The sequence below is a fragment of the Rhinoraja longicauda genome, chromosome 8, assembly GCF_053455715.1.
Source record: "Rhinoraja longicauda isolate Sanriku21f chromosome 8, sRhiLon1.1, whole genome shotgun sequence".
Taxonomy (NCBI): domain Eukaryota; kingdom Metazoa; phylum Chordata; class Chondrichthyes; order Rajiformes; family Arhynchobatidae; genus Rhinoraja; species Rhinoraja longicauda.
This window is the reverse complement of record NC_135960.1, coordinates 54,554,986-54,578,752: the sequence shown is the minus strand read 5'-3', so window position 1 is coordinate 54,578,752 and position 23,767 is coordinate 54,554,986. Positions and strand designations below refer to the sequence as shown.

Here is a 23,767-nt window from a genome sequence, read left to right as displayed (position 1 = left end):
TTGAGCATTGAGTCAGGAAGTGATGATGAAGCTCTATAAGACTTTGGTTAGGTCGCATTTGGAGAATTGGATGCAGTACTGAACGTCCCGTTATAGGAAAGATGCGGAGGCTTTAGAGAGGATGTCTAAGAGGTTTGCAAGTATGCCTGGATTAGATGGCATTAGCTACAAGGAGAGATTGGACAGACTGGAATTGGAGGTAGAGAGGAGACCTGGTAGAATGACATAAAACGATGAGAGGCATAGTTAGTGCAAAAAGTCAGAATCTATTTGATGAAAATGTCAAATCCAGGATGAAAATGTCAAAGGCTAGACAGCATGGCTTTTTGTTGAGAGGGGGATCATTTAAAGGCGATGTGCAGGGCAAGTTTTGTTTTACACTGACGATGGTAGGTACCTGGAACGTGCTGCCAAGGGTGGTGATGGAGGCTGATACGATAGTGGCATTTAAGAGGCTTTTAGATAGGCAAATGGATATGCAGGAAATTGAAGGGTATGAATCATGTGCAGGCAGAAGAGATTAGTTTATCTCGGCACCATGTTCGTCACAGACTGAAGACTGAAGGGCCCACTCCTGTGCTGTTCAGTTCTACGTTCTATGAAATCGCCAAAAGAGCGTGGCAAGTAAATTTGGGGTTTCTCCTTTGAACAGGTCCCCCTGCAATGCATTTTACACAGGCTTAGGCAAACCCAGCAAAAAATCCAGGTCATTAAAAGTATGACAGTTCTCTTAGTTGTCTATTCATTCATACACATAGATTAGTTTCCTGATGAGAGGATAAGAGCTATAAATAGCATTGGGGAAGTTAGGTGGCTGTTGGTATATCCACCTTTTCAACCCATTTTATACTAAGTCCTGATTCCTGTCCACACACTTAAGTGAAGTCAATTATAGCTATAAATGATTCACTCTTAAAACATCATATTTATAGCTAATGTTTGTTCACTCGGCTATGAGTATTCTATTTATTTCAATCTTATCTTAAAACACTGACACGTGTAATTTGCACACGATATATCTCCATTCTTTCTATATTAAATCTGAGACAATTTATCTTCAGCAAGTTCATTTATTTGATGGTATGAGCTGCCTGGCAGGAGACAGGCAATAAATCAGATTGCGTCAGGAAATCACAGGATTTTCTTTTGGCCACATTAGATGGATGCTGCAAATTGATGGAATATTTTTTTTTCGTTTCCTTATTGTATGTTTTGGAGGAAATAGCAAAAAAATATATATACCACTTAGATTCAATTTTATGCACTCTGAACATCAGCAAGCAACTGAGGGAAGGCTCCTTTGAAGCATTTCAGGGGAACTCAGGTGCCAGCTTTAACACGGAGAAGACAAATGCAAGCACATTGACAGAGTAACAAGAGATGCTAATGTGGTCTTGTGTGGCACTTCATAAATATTCATTCTAAACAACAAGGCAAAAAGAGAAGGTAGTAACAAAGAACTGCAGATGCTGGTATATACCAAAGATAGATTCAAAGTGCCGCAGTAACTCATCAGGTCAGGCAGCATCTCTGGAGAAAAAGGATGGGCGATGTTTCAGGTCGGGACAGTCTGAAGAAGGGTCCCAACCCGGAACATCATCCATCCTTTTTCTTCAGAGATGCTGTCTGAGTTATTCCAGCACTTTGTCCCTATTCAAGGCAAAAAAGAAGCTGTATCATGTTTTTACACCTCAGTTAGAGATTAAAATGATGAAGAATGCTCACACAAAAATAAAAATTATGAATTAACAATCATCGCTGCTGTGTGAGACATATATTTTTCCTGTGTTATCACTCCTGTGTTATGAGTATTCTTCACTTCTCATATATTCACTCAGTCAAATTAAAATTATGTGCTCAACCTAGCAGTATGAATACTGTTTTTTTTTAACTTCAAGTAACTCTTGTAAACCCCCCCCCTGCCCCCTCCCCCCCCCCCCTAGCCGTCGTACTAGTTTCACTGCCTTCCTGGTAAATTTCACTGTATCACTCGTTATCACCTTCTCCAGAGCCAACATTAACCATTGTTGGCTTCAGCTCTCCTTGATTACCGTTGCTGGCTTTGAGTTGTTTTTTTGCATATCTTTCATTCTTTTGTTCCATGTACCTTTTCACATCTCTCGGTTCCCTCTCCCCTGACTCTTAGTCTGAAGAAGGGTCTTGACCTGAAAAAAGTCACCCGTTCCTTCTCTCCAGAGACGCTGCCTGTCCCGCCGAGCTACGCCAGCATTTTGAGTCTATCTTCTTTGCTGTTGTCCCAACCAGGCCCTGCTGGAGGTAGTCAATGACCTGTTTGAAGAACAGACGGATTTGGAAAAGATTGTCAGAAAAATAATGCATCGAGCACAGACTTTGCTACAATGTGAAAGATGTTCCGTGCTGCTCCTTGAAGACATCGAGTCGCCGGTAAGTCAAGATAAACAAAATTCTTAAAAAGAGACCTTAAAATGACAAAGCATCATATAGACGAGCATGGGAGGACGAATTGAACCAACTCATAATGTAAGATATATGGGATGAAAGTTTACAACATATACACCAATGTTCATTAAATACTAGACATTCCTTAATACAATTTAAAATAATACATAGATTACATTATTCGAAGACGAAATTAAATAGGATTTTTCCTAGTATCTCTCCTATTTGTGATAAATGTCAATTTCAAGAAGCTAATTTAACTCATATTTTCGTAACTTGCATAAAAATGCAAAATTTCTGGTTGGATATTTTTAAAATAGTTTCTAAAGTTATCGACAAGCAATTGGATATGGATCCAAAATTAATTATATTAGGATTATCAGAACATACTACAAACTTTACAACAAGTCAGGTACATTTTCTTGATTACAGTTTAATAACTGCGAAAAAATTAATACTTAAATTTTGGAAAAAACCAATAACCCCCACAATTAAAATCTGGACTACGGAAATGACAGAGACCCTGCATTTGGAAAAAAATAAGATTTGCCTTAATTGACAAACCTGATTTCTTTTTTAAAATATGGTCTCCATTTATTGAATTTTTAGAAAAGTAAATGGGTTTGACACAGGACTAAAATAAAATTTTTAAATTAAAAGTTGAAACTTTAGTTTAGGGTTGGATGTACAACTGTGGTTATTGTCTCCCGGATCTAACCCTTTAATTTTTATAGTTATACCTTTTTTAAAATTTTAATAATTCTCTCTTCCCAATAGTTTATAGTTTTTTTTTCTTTCTTCTTTATTTTTTTATTTTATTTTTAAAGAGAGAAAACCAAAATTTACTGAATCCGCAGCGTTCTAATCATCCACTGTTGCATCTTGTAAAAACTTTAGTACGGTTCTTAATTTCCTTCACAGTACACTCCACTATTATAGACTAACATGGCAAAATATTATTTTTGTTCGAAGTTTAGAATCAGCATCTGAGCACTGCTGGTCCATATATGCACCAATATCAGTTAATCATTTGATTTTATCTTCCTCGACTACGACATTTCACAAATCCTTTCCCTCTCACTTCATCTCACATCCTGTTTAATATTTTTTTTTACAATTTTTACTTTCAGTTTGAAGATACAGCTTAAAGCTCGAACTATCAGTTCTGAAGTGACTATTCTACTAAATTGATTGATGTGAATGGAATAAAGGCAGTGTCATGCTACACATTATGTCTTTTTTCAATATTCTGTGGCAGGTGGTAAAGTTTACAAAATCCTTCGAGCTCCTATCTCCGAAATGCAGTGCAGAATCTGAAAACAGGTAAGATCCACATTATATTGACAGGAGTGAAAGGGCTTAAAATGATTAATTATGAATAAATGGTTAGGATCCTTATCTGCCCTCCAAATGCTGCCTGACCCGCTGGGTTACTCCAGCAATTTGCGTCTTTTTTTTAAAGAGAAACTAAATATCTTTTATTACATTCAGGATGCATCCAACTGGCTGAGCATTTTCCACCAATGGTGACCTGCATTGTATCTTTCCTTGACAACTTTATTTGGAACTGAGCATGCAAAACAGTCATGACTTCTGAATAATGGATATGCAGAAGCAATATGCACAACTGTTTCTTTGTGGTTAATCTATCCCTTTGTGCTAAATTGTTAGCAGCAATCGAATAAGCATATTAATCTGCTCTCTCTGCAGAATTTGCAGGAAAATGTCCATTTTATTCTGCAGCTCTTGTGTTATTTTTGTTATTTTTGTAATTGTATTTAGAATTCTTTAAAAAAATCAATAAAGGATTACGTTTGTGCAATTTTAAACAAAACACATTCCTATTTCATTTTAAAGGTAGGAACAAAGTGCTGGAGTAACTCAGAGGGTCAGGCAGCATCTATGGAGAAAAAGGATGGGTGATGTTTCTGATCGGGACCCTTCTTCAGACTGTATTTGCAGTCCGAAACCCGAAACATCACCCATCCTTTTTCTCCAGAGATACCTTCTGACCCTTTGAGTTACTCCAGCACCTTCTGTCTATCTTTGGTAAAAAAAAAAGCATCTGCCGTTCCTTGTTTCTCCTATTTCATTTTACCTTTTCATGCAGAATGCTTGAAGTGAAATGCCTGGGGATTTCTGGGTTGGCACCCAGGGAGTGCCCAGGCTTTGAGGGTGTTGCTGCCATAGGAAGTGTGCCAAAATCATAAAGTGCAAGTTGCCTGGGGAAAGACTTACCACGAGCACCTAGGATTCTTGTATCTCATTTGCTGCATTCAACAGTAAAACGTCACTCCTTCCCCACCAGATAGTCTTCACCTGGTCCATAAGAAAACTGCCAAATCAAGATCACAGGATCATCGATTCAATTTTCATCAGATATACAGATATAAACTACTGAAGTGATGTGCTACAATGCTGAGACCTCCCATCTACCTCCTTGGAGGCCTTCGAACTCTCTTTAATCAAACTTTATTGGACAGATGCAGGAAAAATGTTCCGCATGTTGGGGGAGTCCAGAACCAGGGGTCACAGTTCAAGAATAAGGGGTAGGCCATTTAGGACTGAGATGAGGGGAAACTTTTTCAGCCAGAGAGTTGTGAATCTGTGGAATTCTCTGCCACAGAAGGCAGTGGAGGCCAATTCACTGGATGTATTCAAGAGAGAGTTAGATATAGCTCTTAGGGCTAATGGAATCAAGAGATATGGGGAAAAAGCAGGAACTGGGTACTGATTCTGGGTGATCAGCCATGATCATATTGAATGGCGGTGCTGGCTCGAAGGGCTCAATGGCCTACTCCTACACCTATTTTCTACATTTCTATGTTTCTATAATTTAGATTTGAGTCTTTATAGAGATTCAGCATGGAACCAAGCCCTTCGGCCCACCGAGTCCGTGACGACCAGCAATCACCCCATACACTAACACTTTCCTACACACTAGGAAACCAATTAATATACAAACCTTTACGTCTTTGGAGGGTGACAGGAAACAGGAGCACCCAGAGGAAATCCATGCAGTCACATTCAAACTCTGTACAGACAGCACCTGTAGACAGGTTCGAACCCGTGTCTCTGGTGCTTTCGGGCAGCAAGCCTACCACTGCGCCACCGTGATGCCTCATTTCTTAAAGGAAGATTGGGTTTCTCCAAAATGTAGTTCAAAGAACTTAAAAAAATATGAACAGACCATTTTATCAAGGTCAAGAATTTCAGCTTCATGGCATTTTGCTTAATAGTTATTCTTTCACACTCTTTGAGCAAGTCTGCATATAATTCTCATACCTGGCCACTCCCCTGTGCTGATAAGTTTAATCTTAAATGCTGCACAAGGAGATTGCTAAAGATTAGCTGACAAGTTCGGATTTATGAATGTAATTATATGTGTGAAGGTCAATTCAGAATGAGACCATCAGCATCGCTTATTGGAATTATTAACGGCTTTCTGGTGTAATCGCCACTGTTCAAATTAACCAATCTCATTAACATTTAACTTTAGCATTAACCCAGGTCATGGAGGTTGTAAAGACTCAGGATGTATGATTGAAACCGAGCTGACTGCCTTATATCACAAAACTGCACTTAGGTGACGCAGTGGTGGAGTTGTTGCGTTACAGTGCCAGAGACCAGGGTTCAATCCTGACTATGGGTGCTGGCTGTATGGAGTTTGTACGTTTTCTCTGTGACCGCGTGGGTTTTCACCGGGTGCCAAAAGCGCAACGATTGTCGTGTAATAGTAGACTTCACCGTAACAGTACACAAAGAGTCGCCATGTTTCTGGCGCCAGCTAAGTTTCAAAGTTCTTGAGAGTGCTGCCTTCAAGGCCCGTTGTCCAGGCGGCACCCCGATCCTCTCCTCCGACCGCCACCATCTTAAAATCGGCCCTTTGTCCAGCGTCCGCTGATGTTGCTGACTCCCTCCACCCTCCTCACAGGTTACCGGTCTTTGGGGCCGAGCAGGAGACGAGCCTCGGATGACTCCAGGTGGGTTCCCGGTTCTGTGGCGGGTGAGCCAGGCCTGGTGTCGGGGGTATGGCTGTGGCTCGGCGAGAACTTATGCCGTCAGGAGTTTCTTATGGCGCCAATGGCACAGGTTCGATCCTGACTATGGGTGCTGTCTGTACAGAGTTTGTGCGTTCTCCCTGTGACCAAATGGATGTTCTCCAGGTGCTCCAATTTCCTCCCACACTCCAAAGACATAGATTTGCAGGTTAATTGGCTTCGGTAAAAGCTGTGAATTGTCCCTAGTGTGTAGGATGGTGCTTGTGTATGGGGATCGCTGGTCAACATGGACTCTGTGGGCCGAAAGTACTGTTTCCGCGATGTATCCCTGAACTACACTAAACTAAACGTGCCAGTCTTTGTCCTGCCTCCACTTCTCCTCCAGCATTCTTCCCCTCTCTGCCACAACAATGAGTCTGAAGAAGGCTCCTGACCTGAAACGTCACCTATCCATGTTCTCCAGAGATGCTGCCTGACGCGATGATTTACTCCAGCACTTGAAGAGTCTCGACCCAAAACATCACCCCTTCTCTCCAGAGATGTTGCCTGTCCCGCTGAGTTACTCCTGCTTTTTGTGTTTATCTTCGGTTTAAACCAGCGTCTGCAAATCCTTCTTACACACTTTGTGTCTTGCAATCTTACTATTGTTGCTTCATAATTATAACACCTTCTTTGATATTAGGAATCAAAGTGTGAAGTAGAAAATTAGTCGATTAAGCATGGTGTGATTTTGTTATGATTCAATTGTATAATTGAAATGCCTGTCAGATCTGGCCAAGTGAACTGTACATAAGTTTAAATTAAGTATTGCGCAAATGACTAATATAGTGTTGATTAATTATACCTTTTATGTTCTTTAAAAGCTTAAAAGACAGCATAGAAAAATCGTCATATTCAGATTGGCTGATTAACAACAGCATAGCTGAGCTTGTAGCTTCAACAGGTCTCCCGGTGAATATAAGCGATGCCTATCAAGATCCTCGGTTCGACGCTGAGGTGGGTAATTCGTAAACGGGGTTTCAAAGGACACAATGGTCCAGATTCTTGCCATGCAACAAAGTGAGTTCTGCTTAACCACTGAGCCTGTCCGTGCTGCCTGTCCCGCCCGCTCGGTTACTCCAGCACTTTGTGTCTTTCTTCGGTTTAAACCAGCATCTGCAGTACCTTCCTACACAGTGTAGACAATGTCGGCAACATGCATTTCCAGGCCAGATAAAGCACAGCCTGACACACAGTAAAGCCGCATGTTGTCCTAACAATTTACCGTGACCTTAATGTGTAGGAAGGAACTGCAGATGCTGGTTTAAACTGAAAATAGACACAAAAAGCTGGAGTAACTCAGCGGGGCAAGTAGCATCTCTGGAGAGAAGTAATGGGTGACATTTTGGTTCGAGACCGTTCTTCAGACTGGTTAGGGATAAGGAAAACGAGAGATATAGACGATGATGTAGAGAGATAAAGAACAATGAATGAAAGATATGCAAAAAAGTAACGATGATAAAGGAAACAGGCCATTGTTAGCTGTTTGTTAGGTGAAAACAAGAAGCTAAGTGCGACTTGGGTGGGGATGGGATAGAGAGAGAGAGGGAATGCTGGGGCTACCTGAAGTTAGAGAAATCAATATTCATACCACTGGGCTGTAAGCTGCCCAGTACTTACTGTAGCTTAACTCTGGGTAGAGCATCCTTAACCAGCCCAGTATGGTTCTTCACCCCTTACCCACACCAGCCAATCTTTAATATCTGAGTGAGACTGCAAGTTGACTCCAGTCCTGAGTTACTTCATCGCCCACTAGTAACTAATTGAAATCCCCCAAATTAATTCTACGCACAATCTGTAGATCTGCAAGATGTGGAAAGAGTGCAGAGAGGAGCTGGAAAGAGTGTAGAGAAGATTTATGAGGATGTTGCCAGGATGCGAAGGCCTGAGCTATATATATAGGGAAAGGTTGGGCAGGCTATGACTTTATTCCTTGCAGCGCAGGAAGCTGAGGGCTGATTGTACAGAGGTGTGTAAGGTCACGAGGGGAATAGATAAGGTGAATGTGCAGAGTCTTTTACCTAGAGCAGCGGAATCAAGAACAAGAGGATATAAGTTTAAGGTGCGAGGGGAAAGATTTAATAAGAAACTGAGAAGCAACTTTTCACACAGAGGGTGGTCGATATATGAAAGAGTTGGCAGAGGAGGTAGTTGAGACAAGTATTATACAGCATTTAAAAGACATTTGAACAGGTACATGGATAGGAAAGGTTTGGAGGGATATGGGCCAAATGTGGGCAGGTGGGACTAGGGTAGATGGGGTATCTTGGGCTGAAGGGCCTGTTTCCAGATGACTGTATGTCTCTCCATGACTTTATCTGGCAGAGCAAACTAATATATCAACAGGCTGCATTTCTGATAAAAGAATCCTGTATTTCTATTGAACCCTGCAAGACTTTAGCACATTCAAAAATGTTTATAGGCATTGGATTTGTAGTTTTTGAGGAATGGTTACCATTGAAATTTATTGAAACACCACAGTCAATTTTACACTCTGCAGTGTCCCGTAAACTGTAATGAAATAATGACCAAATAATGTATTTTGAGATGTTTGTTGGATGTTAAATATTTTACAGGACACCAGGGAGATTCCCTAGCTCTTCTTAGAACAGAGATCGAAAACAAAACACAGAGTCTGTAGATCTTCATGACACTGAATAAATCGACAATTTTTTTAAAGTCACTTAATCTGACTTGCAATTTTTAAAGCCTAAAAATAGAACTTGCAACAGGTTAATACAGCTTTCAGAAAGGAGGAGGAATTTCTTTAGTGAGAGGGTGGTGAATCTGTGGAATTCATTGCCACAGACGGCTGTGGAGGCCAAATCAATGGATATTTTTAAGGCGGACATTGACAGATTCTTGATTAGTAAGGGTGTCAGGGGTTATGGGGTTGAATGGGAAAGATCAGCCATGAATGAATGGCGGAGTAGACTTGATGGGCCAAATGGCCTAATTCTGCTCCTAGAACTTATGTACATGAACTCTAACACCATATTTACCTATGTTTTACAAAATACTGTGTAATCTCATAGTATATCTTCAAATCCAAGAAATATATTTAGATATTTCATTGCTGGGGTTATTTGATGTGATCTAGTTTCAAAACATGTAATTGGTATTTTAACTGGATTTGTACATGCTGATACAAAGCTTCACTAGTCCAATCCCTGATCATGTTTCCAGGCTGTTTGACTTCCTCTCTGTAGTGAAGCCATCAATACTCAATAAATGTCAAAGTTAGCTGCTGGTGTCAAATGCATTATGAAAAGAAATTGCTTTGTTTTGCCATGCAGGCAGATCAGATTTCTGGATTCCACACTCGATCGGTGCTCTGTGTACCCATATGGAATAGTAGCCACCAAATAATCGGTACGTGTTCAGCGATTCCTTAAACTTCTCTTTTAAAGTCAAAGGTTGAAAAGTTTTCAAACAGAATATATTTTGTTGTCTAGCCAAGCAGGGAAAGGGAAAAGCTTCTTGATGTGATGTGCAGTCATGCATTCCTGCCCTGACACAGTGATTCCTCTCTCCTGATGAGGAGGATATTTAACAGATCTCACACAGGCTGTTTCAATGGTGAATCAATGGTGAATGGCTGTATCAATGGTAGTGAAATAATGAACACAAGCTCAATGTTCTACCACAGAGGAGAAAATAAAGGGGAGGGGGGAGAGGTGGAATTGTTTTAATTCCTTCTCCTTCCTTTGAAAGACTCTTTTTGTACTATTTCAAGAGTCAAGAGTGTTTTATTGTCATATGTCCAAAATGGAATAATTTAATTCTTACTTGCAGCAGCACAACTGATGTGTAATCACGGTGTTCAGTAAACACTAGAAATATACAACAAAAAAGTTCAGTACATAATATATATATATATAATACACACACACATATGTATACATATGCATACACACATATATACATATATGTATGTGCGTGTGTATATATATATATATATATATTTCTGTGTCTCTGTCTTAAAAAAGATCAATAAACAATAACAGTGTATGGGCAAAGACGAAGCCCCCAAGTCTATGTAGTTCAGAGCTTATTTGGAGGTTGTAATATTTAATAGCCTGATGGTTGTAGGGAAGAAACTGTTCCTGAACCCGGACGTTACAGTGTTCAGGCTTCATCCCTTCTTCCTGATGGCAGGAGTGAGCTGAGCATGTGGCTAAAGTGATGTGGGTCTCTGATGATGCTGGCTCCCTATGGAGGCAGTGACTTCTTAATCGTCCAGTACTACTGAGGACTACTTATCTACTTATTCTATTTATCTCTGCTCCGGGCTGTTCAATCCTGTTTGTTGAAATTGCAGGAGATGACGATCAGATTCTCTGAAGTGATCTGTCTCCAAACATAGGAGGCTGCCCAATGCTAGAAACACAACCATAGTGCACACCAGGCACTGTACACACCCAGCAATACACAACCATAGTGCACACCAGGCACAGTACACACCCAGCAACACACAACCATCGTGCACACCAGGCATAGTACACACCCAGCAACACACAACCATAGTGCGCACCCAGCAATACACAACCATAGTGCACACCAGGCATAGTACACAGCCAGCAACACACAACCATAGTGCACACCAGGCACAGTACACACCCAGCAACACACAACCATAGTGTACACCAGGGATAGTACACACCCAGCAATACACAACCATAGTGCACACCAGGGATAGTACACACCCAGCAATACACAACCATAGTGCACACCAGGCATAGTCCACACTCAGCAACACACAACCATAGTGCACACCAGGCATAGTACACACCCAGCAACACATAGGCATTTCCCCAGATGCTCAGGAAAATATCTTTGTTATGCTGATACACAATCAATGGTTGATCTCAGAACATGCCTGTCAGCATGATCACTTTGCATCATCTTAGCAACTGTAGCTTTTGCAAGAATATCATAGAAAGAGGAAGGCCAGAAAAAAAATATATATATTTTTTTAAAAGCAACCATTGTCCCGAAAATATCTGAAGTCAAGATGTCTGCAAAACATGTGAATGTACTCATACCAGTTGCATTTATCACCAACTCAAATTAATTTATCTTGCAACTCGTGAATTCACAATTTAATTTACGACTTGCCATGCTCCTTATAAACCTCTTCTATTTGGTTTTCAGGTGTAGCTCAGGTCCTCAACAGGCTGGATGGGAAACCCTTTGATGATGATGACCAGCGACTCTTTGAGGTTAAAAGAATAATAATCACTATTTCCATACCGCCAGACCAACTAAGCACATTAGATTTTGTAGTGTGGTGATAATTCAGTCACCATTTTCGTTTCAAACTGTCGAAATTCAGCGATGTTGTAGCTGATTAATAACCTGCAGAGAGATATTTCTGCAGTAAAATTGACAACAGGGCTGGATGCTCAGGCAGCATTAATTCAACTGCACTTTAAAATTGCTTTTTGCCTCATACCATGTCAACCATTTCCTGAATCAATCTAAGTTTATCATCCTCTCCATATTATATAGGAGAACTTTTGAAAAGTTGTTCACATAAAATGTGTTCATGCTTTTCCTCACATTTGTCCTTATTTGTCCTTCAGCAGATTTAATCTGAATCCCCTCGTTTGAGGGTTTTGAAATCTCAATCTAAATTTACATTATCTATCTTGCTGCTAGGGTTATTTAATATAATCTAATTTGTAAGCTCCTCTGAAGGAGCTATGGCCTCATTCCTGTAGGTAACCTTTACATTTACGATCACCTTCCTAACTGCCTCTTACAGCTGCACAGAATCACTTGCTATCATGTTTGTATTTGGAACTGAAAATAATGTAGAGAGGAACGATTCTATTGAGTTCTAAAGGGAAGAATGAACAGGAAACTAAACCAAACAGCAACGTCTCCCCCAGAGATGCTGCTTGATCTGCTGATTTACTCCAGCACTTTATGTTCTAAACAATACTAATACACTGTGTTCTATGTATCGGAAACACATTGTCTCTCCAATCATTCATTTGACTAATTTCTGGAATTTCAAATGATCTTTTCAATCCAAGCTCTCTTCATAAGTTTTAGTTTTTAGTTTTAGAGCTACAGCGTGGAAATAGACCCTTCGCCACCGGGTCCATGCCGACCACTAGTCACACCTACACTAGTTCTATCCTACACACTAGTGACAATTTACAGAAGCCAATTAACCTACAAACCTGTACGTCTTCGGAAATGTGGTGGGATATTCGAAGAAAACCAATTGTACAGACTGCGCCCGTAGTCAGGATGGAACCCGGGTCACTGGCGCTGTAAGGCAGCAACTCTACCGCTGCACCACTCTGCCGTTGTGATGCTCATTTTCTTTGCCATTTCTTTATCAATTGATCTGTAACTGACTTTATCATATTAGATGCTGGACTCAAATGAAGTATTATTTGCATAATGTATTTATTTTTATAAAGAATAGCCTCCAAATTATTCACCATTTAAACTTGTAACCATTTTAATGCCTGAACTTGCTAATTAAGCCCAAATATAAACAGTGCAATACCAACTTATATTTGGAAGTCAGTTTAATCAAACCTTCTAAATTATTAACATGATGGAAAATTGGAGACAGCATGCAAATTCCTACAAAATTCATCCTTGGTACATGCAGGAAATCAGTTGCTAAATATTAAGGCAAACAGATATCCTGTATTTAATTGAGATAGATAATGCACAATATATAACACAACGCGTTATACCTAGCAGGTCAGGTAGCATCTCTGAGAACATGGATAGGTGACGTTTCAGGTCAGGTCCCTTCTTCAGTTTGAAACCAAAATGGTGACTGAATTACCACTCCACTACAAAAGTCCATGTTCTCCAGAGATGCTGCCTGACCTGCTGAGTTACTCCAGTATTTGTCTCATTTTGCTTAAACCAGCATCCGCAGTTCCTTGCATCTACATTTTGAATGCGCAAAATGTACTTTTTTAAATGGAGTGCCAACGGAATAACAAAAACTGAACGAAAAGCACTAGCTTCCAAATTCTATTCTGGGAAATTCAGTATAAGCATTTAAAATAAAGCTTGAGACAGTACTGAAATTCCTGAATTTTGATCATCAATTTTAAACCCTTTAATTAAACTAATATTGAGTGAAACTGCGCTATCCCAAATATAGAGGTTATTAGACATTGATTAGTAACTCTGGTTTAATTAGTTTGCATTAGTGCTTTGTTGTAGACAAAAAGGTGCCAGTAAGCAGTTCACGCAACACTATTGGCAGCTGTAAGCTAGTTTTTAACCTTTTAGACGTGTCGGCAAGCTATATCAGTGCGAAACTTCACAAAAAATGCATGAGTTTGCACCAATGTAAATGAGAAGTGCAGTATTATTATTTTTTTACAGCTGATATTGCATTCAAAACTTAAAACTGCATTAATTTTATTGTAGTACCTTAATAATTTATTTAATAAGTGAATTTTAAACACTATTTGGAATTTAAAACTGTGCAATTTTGCAGTGACTTGAAAACATCAGCCGGTTAAGTATTCAACAAAGAAAATATATAATTTTTAATAGAACTTCCCAAATCTGAACAATCACCGTTAGAGTCAGAGAGTCATTGGGTCAGAGAGTCATACAGCATGGAAATGGGACCTTTGGCCCAACTTAACAATGCCAATAGACAATAGACAATAGGTGCAGGAGGAGGCCATTCGGCACTTCGAGCCAGCACCGACATTCAATGTGATCATGGCTGATCATTCTCAATCAGTATTCCGTTCCTGCCTTCTCCCCATACCCCCTGACTCCGCTATCCTTAAGAGCTCTATCCAGCTCTCTCTTGAATGCATTCAGAGAATTGGCCTCCACTGCCTTCTGAGGCAGAGAATTCCACAGATTCACAACTCTCTGACTGAAAAAGTTTTTCCTCATCTCAGGTCTAAATGGCCTACCCCTTATTCTTAAACTGTGGCCCCTTGTTCTGGACTCCCCCAACATTGGGAACATGTTTCCTGCCTCTAATGTGTCCAACCCATTATTATGCGTATAATAATCTTATACGTTTCGATAAGATCTACACTCATCCTTCTAAATTCCAGTGTATACAAGCCTAGTCACTCCAGTCTTTCAACATATGATAGTCCCGCCATTCCGGGAATTAACCTAGTAAACCTACGCTGCACGCCCTCAATAGCAAGAATATCCTTCCTCAAATTTGGAGACCAAAACTGCACACAGTACTCCAGGTGCGGTCTCACTAGGGCCCTGTACAACTGCAGAAGGACCTCTTTGCTCCTATACTCAACTCCTCTTGTTATGAAGGCCAACATTCCATTGGCTTTCTTCACTGCCTGCTGTACCTGCATGCTTCCTTTCAGTGACTGATGCACTAGGACACCCAGATCTCGTTGTACGTCCCCTGTTCCTAACTTGACACCATTCAGATAATACTGTGCCTTCCTATTCTTACCACCAAAGTGGATAACCTCACACTTATCCACATTAAACTGCATCTGCCATGCATCCGCCCACTCACACAACCTGTCCAAGTCACCCTGCAACCTCATAGCATCTTCCTCAACAGTTCACACTACCACCCAGCCGACCAAGTTGTCCCCTTTACACGAGTACCACCGGCTCACGTTTGGCCCATATGCCTCTAAACCTTTCCTATCCATCTACTACTCCAACTGTCTTTTAAATGTTGTTATGGGCCCTGCCTCAACTACCTCCTCTAGCAACTTGTTCGATATACCCACCATCTTCCACGTGAAAAAGTTGCCTCTTTGGGTTCCTATTAAATCTTTCCCCTCTCACCTTAAACCTATGTCCCCTGGTTCTTAATTTCCCTCCTCAGGTTCCTATTAAATCATGGAATGATGATATCATTAGCTTGGAATGATGATATTTGTAAACTATTAAACTGACAAACGTATTTGATGTTTTGCAATTATTTTTTTATTTCAATACATAAAGACTAATAATGTTGACATACATTTATTTCAATTTGCATGGGCTTAGTTGTAGGTGAATGAAAAACCGCAGGATTTGCAATGGCCATTGAACTATGTTGTTTGAAGATATACTACGAGTGATATTGATATTGTTAATTAGAACATACATAGAACATAGAACAGTGCAGCACAAAAACAGGCCATTCAGCTCACATTGTTTGTGCTAAACACAATGCCAAGTTAAATTGATCTCATCTGCCTGTACATGATCCATATGCCTCCATGCCCTGCACCTCCATCTGCCTATCCAAAAGCCTCTTAAATGCCACTATTGTATCTGCCTCCACCACCACCACCCCTGGCAATGTGTTCCAGACCCCACCACCCTCTGTGGAAAAATTACCTGCCCCACACATCTCCATTAAACCTTCCCCCTCTCACCTTAGAGTTATGCCTTCTGGTGTTGGACATTTCCACACTTGGAAAAAGAAGTGTCAGTAATTGGGCATTGGAGCCTACATTTAAAAATATAGATTACTGTGCATTGCAGAATAGGATTTCCTTTTACAAGATAATTTTTCAAAGCCAAGAAAAATTGTTCAAACCTTCAAAATTTGTACTGAAGTTTTAAAGATGCTCCTTCTTCGATCGTATCCATCATCCTTGTTTCAAATGTTACATCACTGTCATAGTCCGTCCTGAAAAGGGCGCAAGCTTCCGGCGGCAATCAGTGGGAGCCATCAGTGGATGATGGTGGTAACAGACTTAGCTCAGGCCACTTCCAGTTTCCAGCTCCGCGACATGGACGCTTCTGCTATGGGGCCTTAAAGATGCTGACAGGATGCTCAGGCAGCTGATGATCAACTGACGCATTAAACTGACTCAAAGCACCAGATGAACACTGAAAAGAAATATTGCTTTGTCCCCAACTATGAAATACACTGAAATGGACAGGCACAAATCCGTTTTTGCTATAAATATATAAATCTACAACATCAACTTAGCATTACTCCTACTGCTATGTGTTTATGTATAGAGATAGAATAAAGGGCGGCACAGTGGCACAGCGGTAGAGTTGCTGCTGTACAGTGCCAGAGACCCGGGTACGATCCTGACTACAGGTACTGTCTGTGCGGAGTTTGTACCTTCTCCCCGTGACCGCGTGGGTTTTCCCCAGGTGCTCCAGTTTCCTCCCACGTTCCAAATGTGTGCAGGTTTGCAAGTTAATTGGCTTTGGTAAAAATGATAAATTGTCTCAAGTGTGTAAGATGGAGCTGGTGTACAGGGATCGCTGGTCGGCGCGGACTCGGTGGGCCAAAGGTCCTGTTTCCGCAATGTATCTCTACACTAAGCTAAAGATGCACATTTAACATTGGGTCTGTTAATCTTTATTTCAGTCGTTTGTTATTTTCTGTGGCCTTGGCATCAACAATACCATAATGTACGATCAAGTGCAAAAATCCTGGGCAAAGCAATCCGTGGCTCTTGATGTAAGTACCAGCTCAACTTTCTAGATTGTATTAAAACTGAGGTCTTGCTCCCAGTATCAGGTTAAAGTGAAATGGTCACATCTGCTGACCCTTGAGATTTTAAAAGATAATGGAGTTATGCAGGAGACTGTGGAATGACATGATCGTAATCACTAATGTGCTGGTGCAGGAAAAATCCTACAACAAATGCAAACTCCAGTGCCCCGTCTTAGTAGGCCCAGATGTCTGAAGGGAAATGATTGTATTTGCTGTCACAAGTAAAGCCCCAATCATCTGCTTACTGCAAAAAGTGAGTGATGTTAAAACTATCCTGTGTGGCAGCCTGGCAAATGCCAGAGGCAAGCAACCACGGGGCTTCAGTGACCTTGAATGCAAAGTAAATGATGTGCTCCAGCAGGTCTTGTTATTGCAAACAACACTGGTGTATAAGAGTATCCCAAGAGACGATCCCCATGCATTCCTCCAAGGAAAACTATAGATGTGCACCTCTGGAGCTATGGGAGGATGGTCTTGTGGGAGGATAAGCCAGATTATTCCCAGTAAGGCTTCTGCTAACTCATCTCCTTCCATCTTATCTATCATTGCTTCCCTCCCCTATGCTGTTGAGAGAAGGAGAGGGGGGATGGAGTTGAGGCCATGAAAGTGTCTTCAAAATAATGAGGAACAAATGAAATGATAGATGTAGAAACAAGAAAGTGCAGATGCTGCTTTACACAAAAGGACACAAAGTGCTGGAGTAATTTAGCAGGTCAGACAGGATCTCTGGAGAACATGGATATATGACGTTTTGAGTCGGGGCCCCTCTTCAGTCTGAAGAAGCTGAATGGATAGTAAATTGGCTCTATGGAAGAAAGCAAAGGGTAATGGTGGAAGGTTGCTTCTCAGACTGGATGCCTGTGACTGGTGGTGTGCCTCAGGGTTCGGTTCTGGACCCGTTACTCTTGCAGCAGAACGATTGCAGCAGGATCTGGATCGATTGGCCAGGTGGGTGGAGGAATGGTTGATGGAATTTAATGCAGAGAAATGTGAGGTGTTGCATTTTGGGACGTCGAACAAGGTCAGGACCTACACAGTAAATGGTAGGCCTCTGGGTAGTGTTGTAGAGCAGAGGGATCTAGGAGTACAGGTGCATGATTCCTTGAAGGTCGAGTCGCAGGTAGATAAGGTGGTCAAAAAGGCTTTTGGCACTTTGGCCTTCATCAGTCAGAGCATTGAGTATAGAGGTTGGGAGGTCATGTTGCAGTTGTATAAGACGTTGGTGAGACCGCATTTAGAATATTGTGTTCAGTTCTGGGCACCATGTTAAAGAAAATATATTGTTAAGCTTGAAAGGGTTCAGAAAAGATTTATGAGGATGTTGCCAGGACTAGAGAGTGTGGACTATAGGGAGAGGTTGAGTAGGCTGTGTCTCTATTCCATGGAGCACAGGAGGATAAGGGGTGATCTTATAGAGGTGTATAAGATCATGAGAGGAATAGATCGGGTAGATGCACAGAGTCTTTTGCCCAGAGTAGGGGAATCGTGGACCAGAGGACAGAGGTTCAAGGTGAAGGAGAAAAGATTTAATAGGAATCCGAGGGGTAACATTTTCACACAAAGGGTGGTGGGTGTATGGAACAAGCTGCCAGAAGAGGTAGTTGAGGCTGGGACTATCCCATCGTTTAAGAAACAGTTAGACAGGTACATGGATAGGACAGGTTTGGAGGGATATGGACCAAATGCAGGTCAGTGGGACTAGTGTAGCTGGGACATTGTTGGCTGGTGTGGGCGAGTTGGGCCGAAGGGCCTGTTTCCATACTGTATCACTCTTTGACTCCAGCACTTTGTGCCCTTTAAATGAAATGCAATCTAACCTGTGGTGGTAAGTTTTAACTTGGAGGATCAATGATACTTCAGGACACAGCATGATTGATCAAAGATTGATTTACCAATCAATCTTATTTCACTAGCTCCCGGTAAGCGGAAGCAATGGCCCTAATGGGTTACAATGGTCTTGCTGACCAACCAATCTTCCTGGGCTCAGATGCTAAGTTACGTTGATTTATCAGGTAAAAGTCCAGCTGCACCTTAATATACATCTCGGGTTCTCCAAACCAGTGTCTAATTTTTTAGGAATTGGCCAAATGGAGTTGTTTCTGTGGCCACCATGTGTCGCCTGCTAACGGGCAACTAAGTGGAATGGAAAGTGGTTATCAAGCGGAAAGGAGACCCACAGTCAGGAGCACGGGTTTAAAAAGGGTCTGTCATATATTTTTGACTATTTTAGAGTATAGTAGAGCTCAGAGTATTCCAGCTGTTATCAGGCAACTGAACCATCATGTCATTAACTAGAGAGTGGTCCTGACCTACAATCTACCTCATTGGCGACACTCAGACTATCTGTAATCAGACATTACTGGACTTTATCTTGTACTAAATGTTATTTCCTGTATCCTGGATCTGTACAGTATCGACGGCTTAATTGTAATCATGTACAGTCTTTTCACTGACTGGATAGCACGCAACAAAAAAGCTTTTCACTGTACCTTGGTACACGTGACAATAATAAACTAAGCTAAACTAAAGGATATTTCCCAAGAACCAATATCTCTTTTTAATCATGTCTCTTGGATACACATGTCTAATACCATGTGGGTAATTCCATTTTCTGGAGTATGAGGTGTTATTCTCAAATGGATTCCAAAATCTTTCGATTTATTTTGGTATTCCTTTATCATAGGAAAACGGTAGTATTCTGATTTCTTGTAAAATAATTGGCCAGGTAGTCAAGATTTACCAAGTTTTTCTGCAATATGTGTTTTTCACAATATAATAAAGCAGTTCCATTGAATAGTATGATTGCTGAGGATGATCATTTGTAACTCTCAAAGTATTGCCATTTCTTTTGTAAATTTTTCGTGGCAATTGTGGTATCAAGTGGAGGCATAATCAGGAAATAATATTAAATTATCATAAAAGCCATTCACTGTTTAAAGACCCACAGAAATTATGACTTCAAATGGAAGAATCTAGAGAGGGTATTCTATATGCTATGGCATCGGTGATGTTAAATATTTTAGTGATGTTAAATATTTCTTCACAGGCTGGAGAGATTTTTAATGAAAATCTGTACTTCTTAGCAAGGTTTTGAAGAGGAATTACAACAAATGTTATTGTATCATTTAAAAAATATTCTATTGCAGGTCCTTTCCTATCATGCAACATGTCTAAAGACCGAGGTGGACAAATTTAAGGTAGGATGGTAGAAAAATAACACTGAAAATCTATGCTACTCCTCCTTGTTCGTTCAGCTCCCATTTCTCTCAGATTTATTGTAAAGCAATGAACTCATCTCGAGAATAATTTATTAAATACCTGGCTCCAGGCTAAACAGAAGGAGGATTACACATGTGGTGAATGAAGTACACGATTTGTTTGAATATGATAAAAAAAAGTGTTGGAATAACTCTTCATATTGATGACATTCCAAGCAGCAGTCTTATTATTTATGATCATTCCCAAAAGGTTTTGACTCCTGTTGTGTAAATTATGCATGATCAGGAGCGTACAAAAGAACTAACTGTACCATTTGTAATTTTGGAGAAAATTAGGGCCTTGGTTTTAAGTGTCTTCTGGCAATTCTATGTATGTCAACCCACCGTATGTGATTACAACATCAAAAGAGAATTAAAAAGCAGCAAATCAAAGGCGAGTGTCTTGCACACGGAAGAACCCAGATTCAGAATTAATGAGTCAACTATCTTTTCTATAGTAAAAAAAAAAATCAACAACAGAGTATGGGATTGTGTTCTTATCCGAACCACCATAACCGACTGAAAATGAGGACAGGAGGCAGTAAGTAAACAGAAATTTACATTGTGTGTTGCAAGGAACTGCAGATGCTGGTTTATACTGAAGATAGACACAAAGTGCTGGAGTAACTCAGCGGGTCAGGCAGCATCTCTGGAGAAAAAGAATAGGTGATGTTTCGGGTCGGGATCCTTCTTCAGACTCCACAGAAGGGGAAGCAGTGAGCGAGGGTCTTACAAAAGTTTGAAAAAGGATCCCGACCCAAAATGATGTTGGTCCATTCCCTCCACAGATGCTGCTTGACCTGCTGAGTCTGTCTATCTAAAAGGTTACGTTGCCTGGGTGTGATGCAAGCACAATTCTTGTTTCCTATAATCAATTTCATTGGAGAATATAGGAGAATATTTTTGTAGATTCTGAAAAATATTATGTTTAGCTTTCAGTTTAGAGATACAGTGCGGAAACTGGCCCTTCGGCCCACCGAGTCCACGCCGACTAGCAATCCCTACACTCTAACACTATTCTACACACACTACGGCCAATTTACAAATTTACCAAAGCCAATTAACCTACAAACCTGTATGTCTTTGAAGTGTGGGAGGAAACCGGAGCACCTGGAGAAAACCCATGCATATGACGGGGCGAATATACAAACTCCGTACAGACAGCACCCGGATCTCTGGCGCTGTAAGGCAGCAACTCTACTGCTGCGCCACTGTGTCGCCCAAAATGGACGGCACAATTATTGATATGTAATAGCAATTTCACTATGGAGACACAAGGACCTGCGGATGCTGGAATCTTGAACACAATACAAAATGCCAGTGGAACTTAGCGGGTCAGGCAGCGTCTGTGGAGGGAATGGACAGGCGATGTTTTGGGTCAGGACCCTTATTCAGACTCCACAGAGGGGGGAGCAGTGAAAGAAGGTCTCCAAAAAGTTTGAAGAAGGGTCCCAACCAAAAATGGCATCAGTCCATTCGCCCAATAGATGCTACCTGACCTGCTGAGGTTTTTACAGCAATTTGTGTCTTGCAATCTCACAATTGTTGTACAAGATGCACATGGTGTGGCTTCTTAATTATAACAAGCTGATTATCTCTGGATTTTATTTACTTACATTTATCTATGGAAAGAATATCAACTGGTTCCATTTGTATATGTATCATGATTAAACTAATTGTTAATTTCAAAGAATTCAGCTGAAACGGTTCTGAGAAGTGTGAGGTAGATTAATAATCTATATTATCAATATCTTTCCATAAATTTTGCAAGTTTACCTAAAAGCTTGATTACAAGCATGTACTGTATCAATATTTAAAAGGAATTTGAACAGGTACGTGGACGGGAAAGATTTAGATGGATCTGGGACAAATGCAGGCAGGTGGGACTAGCGTAGTTGGGGCTTCTTGGTCAGCATGGGCAAGTTGGGCCGAAGGACCTGTTTCCATGCTGTGTGACTCTATGACGAAGGAATAATGTGTAAAAAACAAGATCATTGCTTGTTTTTACACTCAGATTATTTCCAAACTGCCTTATTTTGATGATAGTTAATGTTTGGGTTGAGAATTCTTTCACAATGACAACATAGTTCAGTGAATTCAAGTTCATACATATTGATTAGAGCTCTTCATTAGCAAACTGGAATGAAAGTTAGTACTGAGTGCTTTCTTGTGAGTGGTTGTTTTATTAGCTATAGTACGTGCACAGTGTAGAAAGTGAGAAGATGCAGTCTGAAACAGCCCAGCCCTCTATTAGATTCCTGAAAATATCTCACCATTCACGTGTATTGAACAGAGCTTCTGCACTAACCTTGTAGATGAGGAATAACCTAACAAGTTTGTCTATTCTGATACAAGTCAAGAGTCAAATTGTGTTTAATTGTTATAAGTACCAACAAAGGAACAATTAAATTCTTACTTACAGCAGTATAACAGGCCTGTAAGCACAATACACATGGATTGTATATAATAAACAACAATTCAATAAACTCATAACCGCAATATCTTAACCCAATACAGGTTCTCTTGTGTCATGGGAATAATTCTCAGTTCCTGTCAAACACCCTAGGAATTCAAATCAGTACATCAGTGAAGTCTCATTCATTTAGCTTTTAAAATTCACTGGATGTTTCCCAAACTATGAAAATGTTATTTACATTTTTCTTTTTGGCTGGTTATTCTTCTCAATTTAATCTTCCTTTCCCCCTCAATATTATAATTCTTAAATTAAATTTGTCACTGAATTTGTTATTCAGGTTCGTTTTGATTCAGAGTCTGTCCTGCTCATCAATAAATATGCAACCTGCCTGATTAAAGCAGTTTGTATAGCAAAGAATTGCAGATGCTGGTTTAAATCGAAGGTAGACAAAATGCTGGAGTAACTCAGCGGGACAGGCAGCATCTCTGGAGAGAAGAAATGGGTGACGTTTCGGGTCGAGACCCTTCTTCAGGTTGATTAATGCAGTTGTTCCTTCTCTGTACATGGAGTTCTGTACACAGGCAGAGATCCTCTGCTTGGTACCTGACCAGAACATACCGTGCAAAAGTCCACCAAAACTGCAAGTCGAAAGAAAGGAGACATGCTTCATTCGTTACTCAGAGCAAAAATCTGCTCTGAGATTTTAGCTGAATGAATTGGCAAGTCAATTTATACAGATCCACCACTGATTACCTGGTAACTGATGGTCCGGTACCTCCTTTAATCCGGACAAAATGTAGAGATTGCACTTGAAATCTCCCCTGGAAGGCCCCCCGAAAATGTGGCACCGAGGCCGGGTGAGATGGCCAAACGCAACCTCATCGGGACTTCTGCGGCTGGACTTCCGATCGGCGGGTCGCATTTGCCCCCTGCGGGCAGGGCCCTGGAACTCCAGCCCAGCCGGAACCGGCGGATCCATTCCCAGAGCCGACTTCCAAGGCTGACTTTGTGAGCCGGTATCTCGGCCACCCGACAGCCTAGGCAGACCATTCCGGTACCGTTGGACTGTTGGTCTGGCAAAATGGATAATCCGGCAAGGCTCTGGAATCAAGGGTGCCGGAAAATTGGTGGTGGATCTGTACCACATCCAATTGCTTTTCCTGTGACTTTAATGGAAAATAAA

At 40.9% G+C, this 23,767-nt stretch overlaps 1 protein-coding gene across 2 annotated transcripts in view; it reads left to right on the top strand.

The window, feature by feature from the left end:
- pde11a (phosphodiesterase 11a) overlaps positions 1-23,767 on the top strand; it is a 160,359-nt gene that overhangs the window by 71,172 nt on the left and 65,420 nt on the right. For both annotated transcript variants that reach the window (XM_078403998.1, XM_078403999.1), the window contains exons 4-10: positions 2,266-2,406; positions 3,680-3,744; positions 7,286-7,418; positions 9,758-9,833; positions 11,616-11,683; positions 16,783-16,875; positions 20,058-20,108. In XM_078403998.1, coding sequence (XP_078260124.1) covers positions 2,266-2,406; positions 3,680-3,744; positions 7,286-7,418; positions 9,758-9,833; positions 11,616-11,683; positions 16,783-16,875; positions 20,058-20,108 — 627 coding nt within the window. The remainder of the gene's footprint in view (positions 1-2,265; positions 2,407-3,679; positions 3,745-7,285; positions 7,419-9,757; positions 9,834-11,615; positions 11,684-16,782; positions 16,876-20,057; positions 20,109-23,767) is intronic.